The 13687-nt window shown below is 40.7% G+C and overlaps 2 protein-coding genes across 5 annotated transcripts in view; one reads left to right on the forward strand and one right to left on the reverse strand.

Moving 5' to 3' along the window:
• gtpbp6 (GTP binding protein 6 (putative)) overlaps positions 1 to 10130 on the forward strand; it is a 28459-nt gene extending 18329 nt beyond the window's left edge. Inside the window, exons 6-10 of the mRNA XM_072576939.1 lie at positions 2442 to 2600; positions 3529 to 3737; positions 6302 to 6450; positions 8848 to 9000; positions 9220 to 10130. Coding sequence (XP_072433040.1) covers positions 2442 to 2600; positions 3529 to 3737; positions 6302 to 6450; positions 8848 to 9000; positions 9220 to 9343 — 794 coding nt within the window. The 3' untranslated portion in view covers positions 9344 to 10130. The remainder of the gene's footprint in view (positions 1 to 2441; positions 2601 to 3528; positions 3738 to 6301; positions 6451 to 8847; positions 9001 to 9219) is intronic.
• plcxd1 (phosphatidylinositol specific phospholipase C X domain containing 1) overlaps positions 10067 to 13687 on the reverse strand; it is a 29296-nt gene continuing 25675 nt past the window's right edge. For all 4 annotated transcript variants that reach the window (XM_072576943.1, XM_072576940.1, XM_072576941.1 and 1 more), the window contains one exon: positions 10067 to 12755. In XM_072576943.1, coding sequence (XP_072433044.1) covers positions 12505 to 12755 — 251 coding nt within the window. In that variant the 3' untranslated portion in view covers positions 10067 to 12504. The remainder of the gene's footprint in view (positions 12756 to 13687) is intronic.

Raw genomic sequence — 13687 nt, forward strand, 5'->3', positions numbered from 1 at the left:
GTGAGGGGTTTCAGTGTCCACCACCAAGAGTGGCTTGGCAGCAGTATTACTGATCAACCTGGTCAGGTCCTAAAGGATATAGTTGCTAGATTGGGTCTGCGGCAGGTGGTGAAGGAACCAACAAGAGGGAAAAACATACTTGACCTCATCCTTACCAATCTGCCAGCTGCAGATTCATCTGTCCATGATAGTATTGGTAAGACTGCCCACCACACAGTCCTTGTGGAGACGAAGTCCTGCCTTCATGTTGAAAATAACCTCCTTACTATGTGGCACTACTAACGTGCTAAATGGGACACACTTCAAACAAATCTGGCACCTCAAGACTGGGGATGTGAAGTGCAGTGGGCCTTCAACAGCAGCAGAATTGTACTCCAGCACAATCTGTAACCTCATGGCCCAGCATATTCCCCACTTGACCATTACCATCAAGCCAGGGGATCTGCCCTGTTTCAATGGAGAGTGCAGGAGCAGCATCAGGCATACCTGAAGATGAGGTGTCAACCTGGTGAAGCCACCAAACAGGGCTACTTGTGTGCCAAACAGCATAAGCAGCAAGTGATAGAGCTAAGTGATCCCACCACCAACAGATCAGATCCAAGGACTGCAGTCCTGCCACATCTAGCCATGAATGGTGGTGAATGATTAGACAAATCAGTAGAGGAGACAGCTCCACACATATCCCCATCCTCAGTGATGGAAGAGCTTAGCACTTTGCAGCAATCTTCAGCCAAAAGTGCCGATTGGATGAACCATTTAGGCCTTTTCCAGTGGTCCCCAGTATTGCAGATACTCTTCAGCCAATTTGATTCACTCCACATGATAGCAAAAAACAGTTGGAGGCACTGGGTACTGCAAAGGCTACAGGCCCTGACATCGTTCCGGCAATAGTACTGAGGACTCGTGCTCCAGAACTTGCTGCTCCCCTAGCCAAGCTGTTCCAGAACTGTCACAGCACTGGCATCTACTTGTGGAAAACTTCCTAAGTATGTACTCTACATAAAGCAGGAGAAATCCGACCTAGCTAATTACCGCCACATTAGTCTACTGTTGATCATCAGTAAAGTGATGAAAGGTGTCATATTAACAGTGGTATAAAGCTGCACTTGCTCAGCAATAACCTGCTCAGTGCAGCCCAGTTTGGGTTCCACCAGGGCCACTCCGCTCCTGACCACATTACAGCCTTGGTTCAAACATGGACAAAAGAGCTGAGTTCCAGAGGTGAGGTGAGAGTGACAGCCCTTCACATCAAGGCTGCATTTGACTGAGTGTGGCATCAAGGAGTCCGAGCAAAACTGGAATCAATAGGTATCATGGGGCAAACTCTCCAGTAGTTAGGGTCATAACTGACACATGGGAAAATGGTCAATCTTGTGGGAAGTCAGTCATCTCACCTCCAGGATATCTGTGCAAGAGTTCCACAGGGTAGTGTCCTAGGCCCAACCATCTTCAGCTGCTTCATCAATAACCTTCCCTCCATCATAAAGTCAGACATGGGGATGATTGCACAATACTCAGCACCATTTGCAACCCCTCACACACAGAAGCAGTCCGTGGCCAAATGCAACAAAATCTGGACAATATCCAGGCTTAGACTGACAAGTGGCAAGTGACATTCGCGCCACATAAATGCCAGGCTATGACTATCACCAGTAGGAAGGTTTGAGAGGGATATGGGCCAAGTGCTGGCAAATGTGACCAGATTAAGTTAGGATATCTGGTCAGCATGGACAAGTTGGACCGAAGGATCTGTTTCCATGCTGTATATCTCTGTGAGTCTATAAGAGACAATCTAACCATCACCCCCTGTCATTGTTGTTCAACATAAAATTTATAACAACTATTGAATGCTCTTATTTACAATCAGTCAATATTAATATTCATGTTAGTTTTTATTAATTATCAAAGGATATAGAGACTTCCCAAGGTTTTAAGAAGAAGGATGAATAGGTTCTCCATATCCCTCTTCCTAGACCTAATAGATTATTGACAGTGTATCAGGCCTAGCTCTAAGTTTGGTAGCTTGCTCTTATTAATCAGACTTACTGCAAAACTATAGTGCAGATCAGACAATAAATTGGTTGTCAAACATTTTCATACATTTAAATATTCCTTTCAATTTAATACATTTTATAAGTGGTTTTCAGACCAAAATAAACATTCAGAATTGTTCAGTGGTGATTTTATTGTGGAATGTATATTCTATTGTTGTAAACACTGACTTGTTCAGGGAAGAAAATCTGCCATCCTTTCCTGCTGTAGACTAGGTGTGACTCCGGACCCATAGTAATGTTGGTTGACTCTTAATTGCCCTTTGAAATGGCTAAGCCAGCCATCATCCCAAATTGGGGTTGGACAACAAATGATGGCTTTGCTGAAACAACAAATTTTATAAACATTGACGATGCATTCACTTGTCTTAATCAAAGCCTTAATTTCAGGTGAGACCTTCATGGAAGTTCAACAACGCCTTCTTAAGGAGAGGGAATTGAAGATTAGAGGTGTGTTAGAAAAACTAAGGAGGAAACGACAGTTGCTGAGGACTAAGCGGAAGCGCAGAGAGTTCCCAATTATTTCTGTCATGGGCTACACGAACTGTGGTGAGTTTCCATTCTGCATTTGTCATGAACAGGCTGCAATTGCTCCTGTTGTTCTTTTCTGAAAGATTATTCAGTGTTCACTAGGTGCTTAAAAATGCACAAAGTCCAGGCAATATAGTTTCTTTTGACTCTTGAAGTTTCTTAAAAAGAAAATATTGTTTCTGCTCATTCAAATCAGTGAATGGAGATGAGCGCATGCTTCTCTATTGTTTCCACAAATCTGAAAATAGTGATTACAGAGGAACCTCGATTATCTGGCATTTGATTGTCCAAATTTCGGACTATCCGAACAAGATCGCAAGGTCCCAATGCTTGGCTAAACTGTGTTATCCGGCATTCAGTTATCTGAATACTCCTCGTCCATGACGTTCAGATAATCGAGTTTCCTCTGTATTCTCTTCTTTAACAACCCCCTGCAACCTATAGCACACTTCTCCTCGATCACCAATGTTGGTGTAAACACAGTGTGGCATAGTCTAAGTAAATTGGATCTGTGTTCTATGGAGTTTAGAAGAATGAGGTGTGATCTAATTGAAATGTTTAACATTACGAGGAGATTTTACAAAGTGGAATTTAGAACAAGAATTTAGAATTTAGTCTCAAGATAAGGAGTTGATCATTTGCGAGTGAGAGGAGGAAAAGTTTCTTCACCCAAAAGTTTGTGAATCTTTGGAATCCTGTACCCCAGAGGATTTATAGATTCAGCATCACTGAATACATTGAAAGCTGAAATAGTTTTCTTCGCTAAGGAAAGGATATGGAGAGCCAACAAGAAAGTGGAGTTGATACTCAAGATCAACTATAAATAGCAGAGTAGGTGTGAGGTACTTGCCCTATTTTGTGTATTTATGTGAATTAAACAAATCTATCTTCCTACCATTGAGTAATCGAACACTGTAATCTTGTGCATTTTGTATCTTCCATTCAGGGAAAACGACCCTCATCAAAGCTCTGACTGGAGACTCAGGCCTTCACCCAAGAAATCAGTTGTTTGCTACCCTTGATGTTACCACCCATGCCGGCTTGATGCCAAGCCGCTTGACTGTCCTTTACGTCGATACAATTGGATTTCTTTCACAGCTTCCCCACAACCTAATTGAATCCTTTTCAGCAACTCTAGAGGATGTGACATATTCAGTAAGTCTTATTTTCATTTTTTTTCCCAGTGGCACAGGTATTCTTTTAAAAGCCACCAAACCGTGACCTTTTTGACACATCTTCTTTTTAACTGTGCTGATTTTGTTAGTTGGGAACTGAAACTAGTAGACAAGGAAAGTCCCAGGACAGGTCTCAGCCAAGTAGGATCTTGTGTTTGAAAATCAGCTAAGATTCAAGAACTGGATTGCAGTGCAATCTAATTGAGAGCACTGGGGTGCTCTTGAGAGCGCAAGAGGATTGGGCTTTTGTAACATCAGAAGCCACTTTCCTCCTTCACTTGTTCACCATAAATTGTAGCATATCATGCCCTCCAAAGACACACAGGGTCCAAGCGATGTTTATTTCTTTATGCTATCCATGAGATAAGGGGGACTCATTTTATCAAGCAGGAAGCCAATGGGGAGTAGAATTTAGCAGGGTACAACAATTGGTGTTGCATCTGATACCATCATTCAGTAAAGCACCTATAAAGCATTGAGCATAAATACCTTGTCCATCCTGCCTGTCTGATCTATTCAAGAAACATTCTTTGAATGACCAACAACTGAGTGTATATTTCAATTTTACTGGCAGGGCAAGGAACAAGCCATTAGTGTTTCAGAACTCCTTTTGTTCCTGTCCTTTATCAGCATGTTTCATATGCAAATAAATTAAATGAGGCTCGTCCATTTTCTCACCAAGGATGGTCCTCTTTACAAATTTCCTTACAAGCTTAGATAAAAAGTTCAGCACAAATAAGGTGGGATAACTTTTTTTGTAGAGCACCTTATGTTTTCCATTGTGAATATATTTGGCAACACATTTTTTAAAAATTTCATTTATGTAGCACCTTCCACAACCTTGGGATGCCCTGAGCTACTACACATTAGCTACTATACATTATGAAGTGCTATCACTGTTTTATTGCAGATAGTTGTAGGGCCTACAAACAATAATGTTTAATGGTTATTAAACTTCCACTTTTGGGGTGTTAATTGAGGGATGAATATTAACTTGGACACTGGATAATTCTCCTACTTTTCATTGAAATAGTGCCATGCAATCTTTTATGGAAACACAGGGGGGCAGAAGGGGCCTTTGTTTCATATTTCATCCGAAAGATATTGAACCAAGAGTCCATACAGTTTCCTGGATGTATGTAAAAGCATGTGTTCATTTGAAACCTGCTTAAGATAAATTTTCACTTCATTTTTGTTAATTTAGATGAAATGCTATTTTACAATAACTATGATATCATACTCACAGGTTTAATCTATTACAATAGTATGGGGAAGCTGTGTTTAAGATGATCTGACACTACTTTCAAAACTTTGAGATATATAGGACATTCTTAATATGGTCAGATAGCCATTTCCACAGTGGAAGTGGGAGTTGCACATCAGGATAATGCAGAATTCCCAATATTGCAGACTCTTAAGAAACTGTCCAAGAAATCAAAAATTCTGCTGGGTAATTTCCCTTCACCTGGAACCCTCTGAATTTAAAACCATTTGAAAATCAAAATTTCTGAAGGTTCCAATGTAGTTAATTACCTCATCTAACACCTGAGTAATATTAAACTGACTTCCCAAAATACCGGAACAACCCCATCCAGGATCCAACATTTAACCACACGTGCGTGCGCACTCACACACACCGATAGACACATCACTGGGTCCCATCATAGAACAAATCCTCTATCCACCTTTGGACCCAAACCCCCTCCCTCCACTTCTCTTCCCCCTCTGAGAACCAACAACCCAATCTTGCCTGTCCTAACCTACCTTAATCTCTCTCCTTCCCACCTTGCACCTTAGCTCCCTGCCTGCCTCCCATTCTACTTCTTACAAATCTGGCACCCTGACTTCATATTTGCCTTGTTTATTTACCTTTTCATACAAGCTGTCAAAGAGGCTGCCCAAAAAGCTGGACATTTAAATGACACAATAATGAGTAACCCCTGTGAGAAAGAGTGCACGTGACCTGCCTTCCCCTGGTTATCCTGCACTGAGGTACTTGTCACATTTAAAGTAGGCACTGCATTTCTGAAAAGGCCTTAACTGGAATCTCATGTCAGAAATGCAGGGCTCTTTCTTAACATTAAAACTAAAGCAGAGTGGGAATCTGAATGTGATTATGATTCCTCAGAAAATGCACCCATTGTATTTGGTTGGTTAGAATATTGTGTCTAATTTTGGAAACCAACTTTAGGATAGCTGTCAGTGCCATGGAGAAGATACACAAGAGATTCAGCAAGATATTTGGGGTAAGAAGCAAGATTAGAGAGGCTAGGAATCTCACAAGAGCAAAGAACATCAAAGGTGATATAACAGATGTATTCAAAATTATGAAACTTGAAAAGGAAAAGCTATTTCATTGGTAACTGAATCAGTAACAAGAAAGTTAAATGACTTGCATTGTAATATTTTATGACTGTAGACCTCATGGCAATAATTGATTGTGTTTGTTATCCATAACAGAGACAAGAAATCAGCAATTACATTAATTACTTAGTTTGTATGAACATTTATTAATTTCTTTTCCCCTTTTCTTTCTGTATCTAGGATGTAATCGTTCATGTCAGGGACATTAGTCACCCTGAAAGTACGAACCAAAAAGTGAACGTCTTGAATGTTCTCCAGAATCTCCAGCTCCCAACCCAGCTCTTGGATTCCATTATTGAAGTGCACAATAAAATTGATCTCGTGGAAGGGTAAGAACATTCTAATGTTCACACACACACACACCGAGCAGCTATAATATGCACATGCCTGTGACCTTTATTACTTCCTTTTTGTCTTAAGATGTTTACAAGAGTCTACATTGATTTTAATCCCAAATTGTAATGACAAATTACGCATTTGTTTGTAAAAAGTTGTCAGGTTTTAGAGTTCAGTAGTTTGCCTACAGGTAGTTCTGGGATAACGCATGTTTCGGCAACATGATTTGGCTATAATGTCACTGAAGAAATAGGGAACAGTATTTTGGAGAATGCTTACCTCCGTTGGCAATAGCACGATTCCAGTGGGTCTCAGTATGCGCGCTTCATTCTGCACATGTGCTGATGCGTGTGCCAAAATCTCCATGCCATTCCGCACATGCACTGGTGTTCTAGCCATTCTGTGAGACTTCGGTGCTGTCCTTTGTGCCATTCCGCACATGTGCAATGCCAGCTCCTGCCTTCATGCCGTACCTCGCATGCACTAATGTCAGCTGCTGACAGATCAGCTTTCTGTGAGAGGTACTCTGGAGAGAGCAGCTTTCTTACATTTTTTAACTGTACTGTGTTAAATTTACTTTAGTTAATAAATATGACTTCAACGTTAACTTAGGCTGTGCTATACTTTCTGTTAGACCTTTGGGTGAGTTTTGAGCAATCGTGAGTGATATCTTTTGCTAGTCTGCCCGAGCCCCACTTTTCCCATAGAAAACTGATCAATAGGAATATTGGGGACTATTAAGTGAGGTTTCACTGGAATGCAAATACGGCATTATAGGAGAACTACTTGTATATCGTTGGTCACTGGGCTTCATACAGCGTCATAGGAACAGGTTGGATCCCTGAAGTATCCCAATGTAGTTGATCTCAGCAAGAGCAATATTGACCTCAGCTCCTCTCTCTAAGGAAAGAAAAAGTGAGCTGAATCCTGATCCTCACTTGGCAGGGAGCAAACAGTTAATACTTGGCAGATAAGGACACAACTGAGCTTAGTAGCAATAACTCTTGTTATGAAGTAGACCTCCAGCTCAACTCCTATGAAGTATTATTGGTCCCACATGAGGAATCATTCCCCATGTTTCTGAGAATAGAAGATGAAAGAAAATTAACAGAGACAGAAAAGACAGAGACAGTGTTTTGGTTGTTTACACATTAAAAAAGATTCTAAATCTGTATCTCAAAATATTAGATAAACTGAAATATTCTGTTGCTGGGTATAATAACCTAATTGTATTAGCATAGCAACTGGAGTCCATGAACTGAAATCCCATAATGGAAAATTGAGAATTAAATTTAATAAGTCTGGTCATTAATGATTTTGCATCAATAAAAGCAGCCACAATTTCTGCAGAATTGTTGTTTGGGGACCTGTTGTTCCTGCTCTGACCAAACCTACAAGTTGCTGCAGTCGGCATTACATTACATTACGTTACCTGAGGTCAATATTGCTCTTGCTGAGATGAACTCTTAACATTTCTCTAGGAAATAACCACTGCCACGATTCCATGAATAAACAAGTGTTTATTGATTGGAAACAGAAATAAAAATATTAGTTGAAGGGTAAAAAATGAAACCTTTCCGAAGTTTCTCTTTCTCCAGCAGGTAACCTGAAATATTTCTTCTCTATCTTTATCCACTTTTTCATTTTGTGAGTACAAAAATCTGACCTGCAATGGCCCTAGAAAAGATGGATAATTGAGCTGTTGGAACAATTTGATGGATTCAGGTTTGAAAAAGAAATGACTTCATAAAAAGCCTTTTATGAAGTCATAAAGTCATACAGTGGGAAAACAGACCCTTCGGTCCAACCAGTCCATTCCGAACATAATCCCAAACTGATCCCAACCAGTCCTACCTGTTTGGTTGTGGCCCATATCCCTCCAAACCATATTCATGCACTGATCTAAGTGCCTTTTAAATGTTGTAACTGTGCCCACATTCACCACTGCCTCAGAAAGTTCATTCCACAGGCGAATGACCCTCTGTGTAAAAAATTCCTCCCCATGACATTTTTAAATGTCTCTCCTCTCACCTTAAAAATATGTCCCCTGGTCTTGAAATCCATCCTAGGGAAAAGAGACCTACCATTAACCCTATCTGTACCCGTCGTGATGTTATAAATCTCTGTAAGGTCACCTCTCAATCTCCAGTAAAAAGAGTCCCAGTCTATCCAGCCTTTCTTTATAACTCAAACCTTCCATATCCGGTAACGTCCTGGTAAATCTCTTTTTGCCTTTATTCAGAGTCATCCTTCAGGAATAACACGCCTGCTATCTTGTCATCACTGTCTCTTGGTGTTTATTCTGAAGTTATTATGTTAACCATCCTTCCCATTAACCTATGATCAGATTCTGTGCAAAGCTGAATGTTTTTTTTCCCCATTTATTAAAGATACCAACACACAGACCCAAACGCTGTTGCAGTTTCTGCGCTTCACGGCCTCGGCATGCAAGAACTGAAAGAGAAAATTGAGGAGGCAGTTCTACAAGCAACAGGAAAACTGATCCTCACTATTCAAGTAGATTTGGCTGGGCCTCAACTAAGGTAAGAAAGAAATTTCAGTACAAGCAAGACTTACACCAAGTGCATGGCTTTGAAACAAATCTCATGAAAATTGGCACATTTGCAAGACTGTTGTTAAACAGTTAACAATTGAATAAGTAAAGATTGTTTATTCAGGAGCATATGGAGAAATGGGTTAACTTATGAGGAGGCTAATGGAAAGATGCTAACATATAACAGTACTTCTTTTGATCATTTCAGCTGGTTGTATAAGGAAGCCACTGTGCAGGGAATAGATGTTTTGCCAGAAGATGGTTTGGCCAATGTGAGAGTGATCATCAGCAGCTCCGCTTATGGGAAATATAAGAAGCTGTTTCAACCTTGAGGGAAAAAAAAAGAATTTCTAGTGATGAGGATTTTACCATTTTTCTCTACAAAAGAAGTTGGTGTGAATAGCATCTCTGATGTGCATTTCCGAAAGGACGCGCTGGCAATAAATTACTCTTGAAGTGCAGAAATCATCATCCTGTTGGCAAACAGGAATGAGATGAACAATCAGCCAATTCTTTCGGTGGTTTCCCTTCCAGGAAGATGATTGACTATGATACTGGAAGAATTCCCCACTTTTTCCATGGAGTGATTCATCAATGAGATAAGCAGACAGGAACTCAGTTTGTCTCATTCCAAGGATGAAGCGTTTTTAAATTCAGAATGGAGTGGCACAATGGTGAAGTCAAAAAAGAGACTGTGATGGTGTTACTTAAAAGTTCTAAAGTTTAAGTATTTAAATAAAGTAAGAGCTTATTAAAATGATATCCTTATGACAGTGGTAATGTCACAATTGATTGTATTAAGTATAGTGGGCCAAGGTTCCACCCACTGATCCATATCCAGTGATGTTGCTGAAAAATGGTGAGCTTTGGCTGATCACCTCACAGTCGATTAATCTCCCATCAATTACTCTCTCTGCTGATATGTGAAGAATGTCACAGTTTGTGGAGCTGCTATTATTTGTACAAACATGAGATTAAAAGATAACTTCATTCATTGTGTTCAGGAAGATGGGGAGAAAACACGATCTCCTGTGTAACTTAACATAGACATCAGATATGTTCATGTGTTTTATTTTTCAAAAGACTATTGTGCAATAAAGCAATATGTAACAGTCACAAGTACATTTCTCTGGCAGGCATATTTCTTTTGCAGCTTACCACAGATTGAGTACTCGTGAATTTCTGGAACAGATAATAATGACTGGTTAGCGATTGCTGCACCTATTTTTATCCTTTTTAATGATCAGGACATTGTTCATTGTAATTAAAAAGGGAGAGGAAGTTACCTTTTATAGGCATTTTGATAAGCTTCATTTCTGATGAAGACTCATTGAACTTGAAACCTAATATTGAGGTCTAACTAAAAACCGGAAAAACTCCAGATACTGTAAATCAGATCTCTGGTTTTGTGGAAGGGTCACTCAACCTGAAACATTAACTCTGACTTTTCTCCACAAATGCTGCCAGGTTTGCTGAGCTTTTCCAGCAATTTTTGTTTTTGTATTTAATATCTTAACACTGCCAGAGCTGAGTACTTTCAGTACTTCCTCATAATAAAAAAAACTCGTGAGCTTGATTCTGCACTCCCTCTGATGGAGTACAATATAGGAAATAACTACGACATTGGTGTAGCAGTGATGCATTTAGTTGCATCAGGATAAGTGTTGGCTGTAACAACAGGACTAACCTGTCAACCACTGGTTTTTAATGACTAAATAAGAGGCAGCCTGTGTCTCAATTTAAGGTTTTGTCCAACAGATGCCTTTCTGCATTTGGTAAGGTCTGAAATGCAGCAGTCGCCATTTCAGCCGTTTGAGTTGTGAGAATGGAGAATTTTCTTTCTGCAGTGAGGTGTGAAGATCTGGAATGCACTGCCGTAAAGAATGGTAGAATTATTTCCAACAATGACTTTCAAAAGGGAATTTGGTGGAATGTATAAAATGGAAAAGCAATGGGGAAAGAGCAGGGATGGGATTAACTGGATAGAAACAGAAAATGCTGGACAAACTCAGCAAGCCTCGCAGCATCTACAGAGAGAGAAACAGAGTTAATGCTTTGTGGCTAAAGAATCTTCTTCAGAGTAATTAGTTGGATAACTCTTTGACAAAGCTAATGCAGACACAAAGGGACCAAAACGGTCTCCCACTGTGCGGCATGATTCTCTGATTTGAGGAGAGTGGCAGTGGCCAGGAAGTCTTTTAGGTGCATCTCACTAATTTAAATTGGACTTAACATCTCATCTACCACACAGAAAATCCAACAATATAGTCAAAGGTTATGAATTCTAACTCCTGGAATTGAATTTAACTGCAAATTATAGATTTAGGCTGAAATTTAGCAATTTTGGCAGGTTGGAAGGGAGTGGGAGACTAGGGGTGAAATAGGGCATCATACAGTGGCTTCTGCCTCTGCCTGGATTTTACTCACAGTGGAGAGATAGCAGGAGGCCTGCCCTCCCATGGTTAAAGCCACTTCACTGGCCAATTAAAGCCTGCATAAGTTCCTTTTCCAGCAGCCACAGAATTTGGTAGGGGGTTACAGCACTGCTGCCTCACAGCGCCAGAGACCTGGGTTCAATTCCCGCCTCAGGCAACTGACTGTGTGGAGTTTGCACATTCTCCCCGTGTCTGCGTGGGTTTCCTCCAGGTTCTCCGGTTTCCTCCCACAGTCCAAAGATATGCAGGTCTGGTGAATCGGCCATGCTAAATTGCCCGTAGTGTTAGGTAAGGGATAGATGTAGGGGTATGGGTGGGTTGCGCTTCGGCGGGGCGGTGTGGACTTGTTGGGCCGAAGGGCCTGTTTCCACACTGTAAGTAATCTAATCTAATCTGATCATTTTGGAGGCCTTAACTGCCAAGCTGGGGTGAGTAAGTCCTTCTGGTTCAAGTAATTCCACCCTCGGAACAACTGTCTGTGTGGAGTTTGCACGTCCTCCCGTGTCTGTGTGAGTTTTCTCCAGGTGCTCCAGTTTCCCCTCACAGTCCAAAGATGTGCAGGTTAGCTGGATTTTGGTAGTGCTAAATTGCCCATAGTGTCTGGGGAAGGGTAGGCTTACAGTAATGGGACTGCATTTGGGGCTGGGTAGGATACTTTCACAGGTTCTGTGTGAAGTCGATGGGCCAAATAGCACACTTCCAAACTGCAGGGATTCTATGATTCTAATTTTTTTCCTAAAGGACACCCACACCCACTGAAAATAGTTCCACATACAACTCCCCACCCCCCTCAATAAATCTGGCTCCATTTTCAACACCCTTCACCAGGGTGTTTACCAACTTTGAAGGTAAGTCCATCTTTCAGGGGGTGATCAGCTGGCTGCCTGTAGTCCCACACTCATTTGATTAGCTGGCAGCTCTCCCCTCAAGCCATTATTTGGCTACAGGGTGACACAGCCAAACGATGCTACCATCACCACCTCAAATTCCAGCACAGAGTTGACCAGGTCAAGATGACATCTAACAATTTTCTCACAAAAATACTTTCCTTTGTTTTTTCAGTAAAACCTGCCAATTTTTACATCAATGTTATTGAGAGAAAGTACAGCAGGTACCAGGTAGCCAGCTCCTATGAAATCTCCAGCAATTATATTAAAACAGTGCTTTCCGGGTCCTGTGACTTGCTTCTTAATCCAGTCACTCAAATATGCATAATTAGGTAGAGTCAGTCTCTTCAAAGAGCTGTGGAGATGAGTCAGGATGTACCACCAATCTTCAGTCAGGTTTATGCCAGCAACAAAAAATCCATCTATGTCAAAACAAAAACTACGGTTCAGATGATATTCAACAAAAGATAATTATGAAGAGATGACAAGATATTCTGCATGTAGTGAATAACACACTGACCCTTATTAAGCATAACCTTGATGTTTTAGTTGCTTGACTCATTTAAATCTCCCATTCTTATCTCTGTCAGCTTCCTAAACAGTTCCACTGTAGCTCAATAAAAGGTTAAGGAACAGTGTCTCACCCTCCAAATGAGCACTTTGCATCCTTGCAGATTCAACACTTAAGTTTAACATTTCAGATCAAGAACACTCCTCCATTTTTGTTATCCAGATGCAACTGATGATTATTCCATTTTATTTTCTTTTATTGTTGAATTATCACACTGTCTTGCCTCACAATGCTATCCTTTTTGTTACTTAATCTCTAATCTCTCCTGTATCCCATGTGATTATAGACCTTCCCTTGTGTTCTTTCTCCCGAGCCCATTCCCCCTTTATGTACTTGGGTTGAAACAGGTTACATCTCTAACTAACTTTTTCTGGTTCTAATAAAACCCTGTCAGAAACTTTCTACATTTTCAATTAGATAAATGCTGCCTTGCTTGAGATCAGCACACACTAAGAATAAAACACAGTGCTTTCTAGGCTACATCGTTATATGGTAGGACATTTGCAATTTTGGAGAAGGTTTGTAGCTCTGGTTGTAAGTTTGCCCACTGGTAGGTTTGTTCTCTGACATTTTGTCACCACGCTAGGTAACATCATCAGCCTCCAATGAAGCACTGGTGTTCTGTCCCACTTGCTATTTATGTATCTTGGTCTGTTATGCTGAGTGATATCACTTCCAGTTCTGTTTCTGAGAGGTTGGTAAATGGGGTCCAAATTGATAAGTTTGTTAATGGTTTGAATGCAACAAACGTTACATTGGACAAACGGACAGGGCAATACATCC

Source organism: Chiloscyllium punctatum, chromosome 9 (genome assembly GCF_047496795.1).
Source record: "Chiloscyllium punctatum isolate Juve2018m chromosome 9, sChiPun1.3, whole genome shotgun sequence".
Taxonomy (NCBI): domain Eukaryota; kingdom Metazoa; phylum Chordata; class Chondrichthyes; order Orectolobiformes; family Hemiscylliidae; genus Chiloscyllium; species Chiloscyllium punctatum.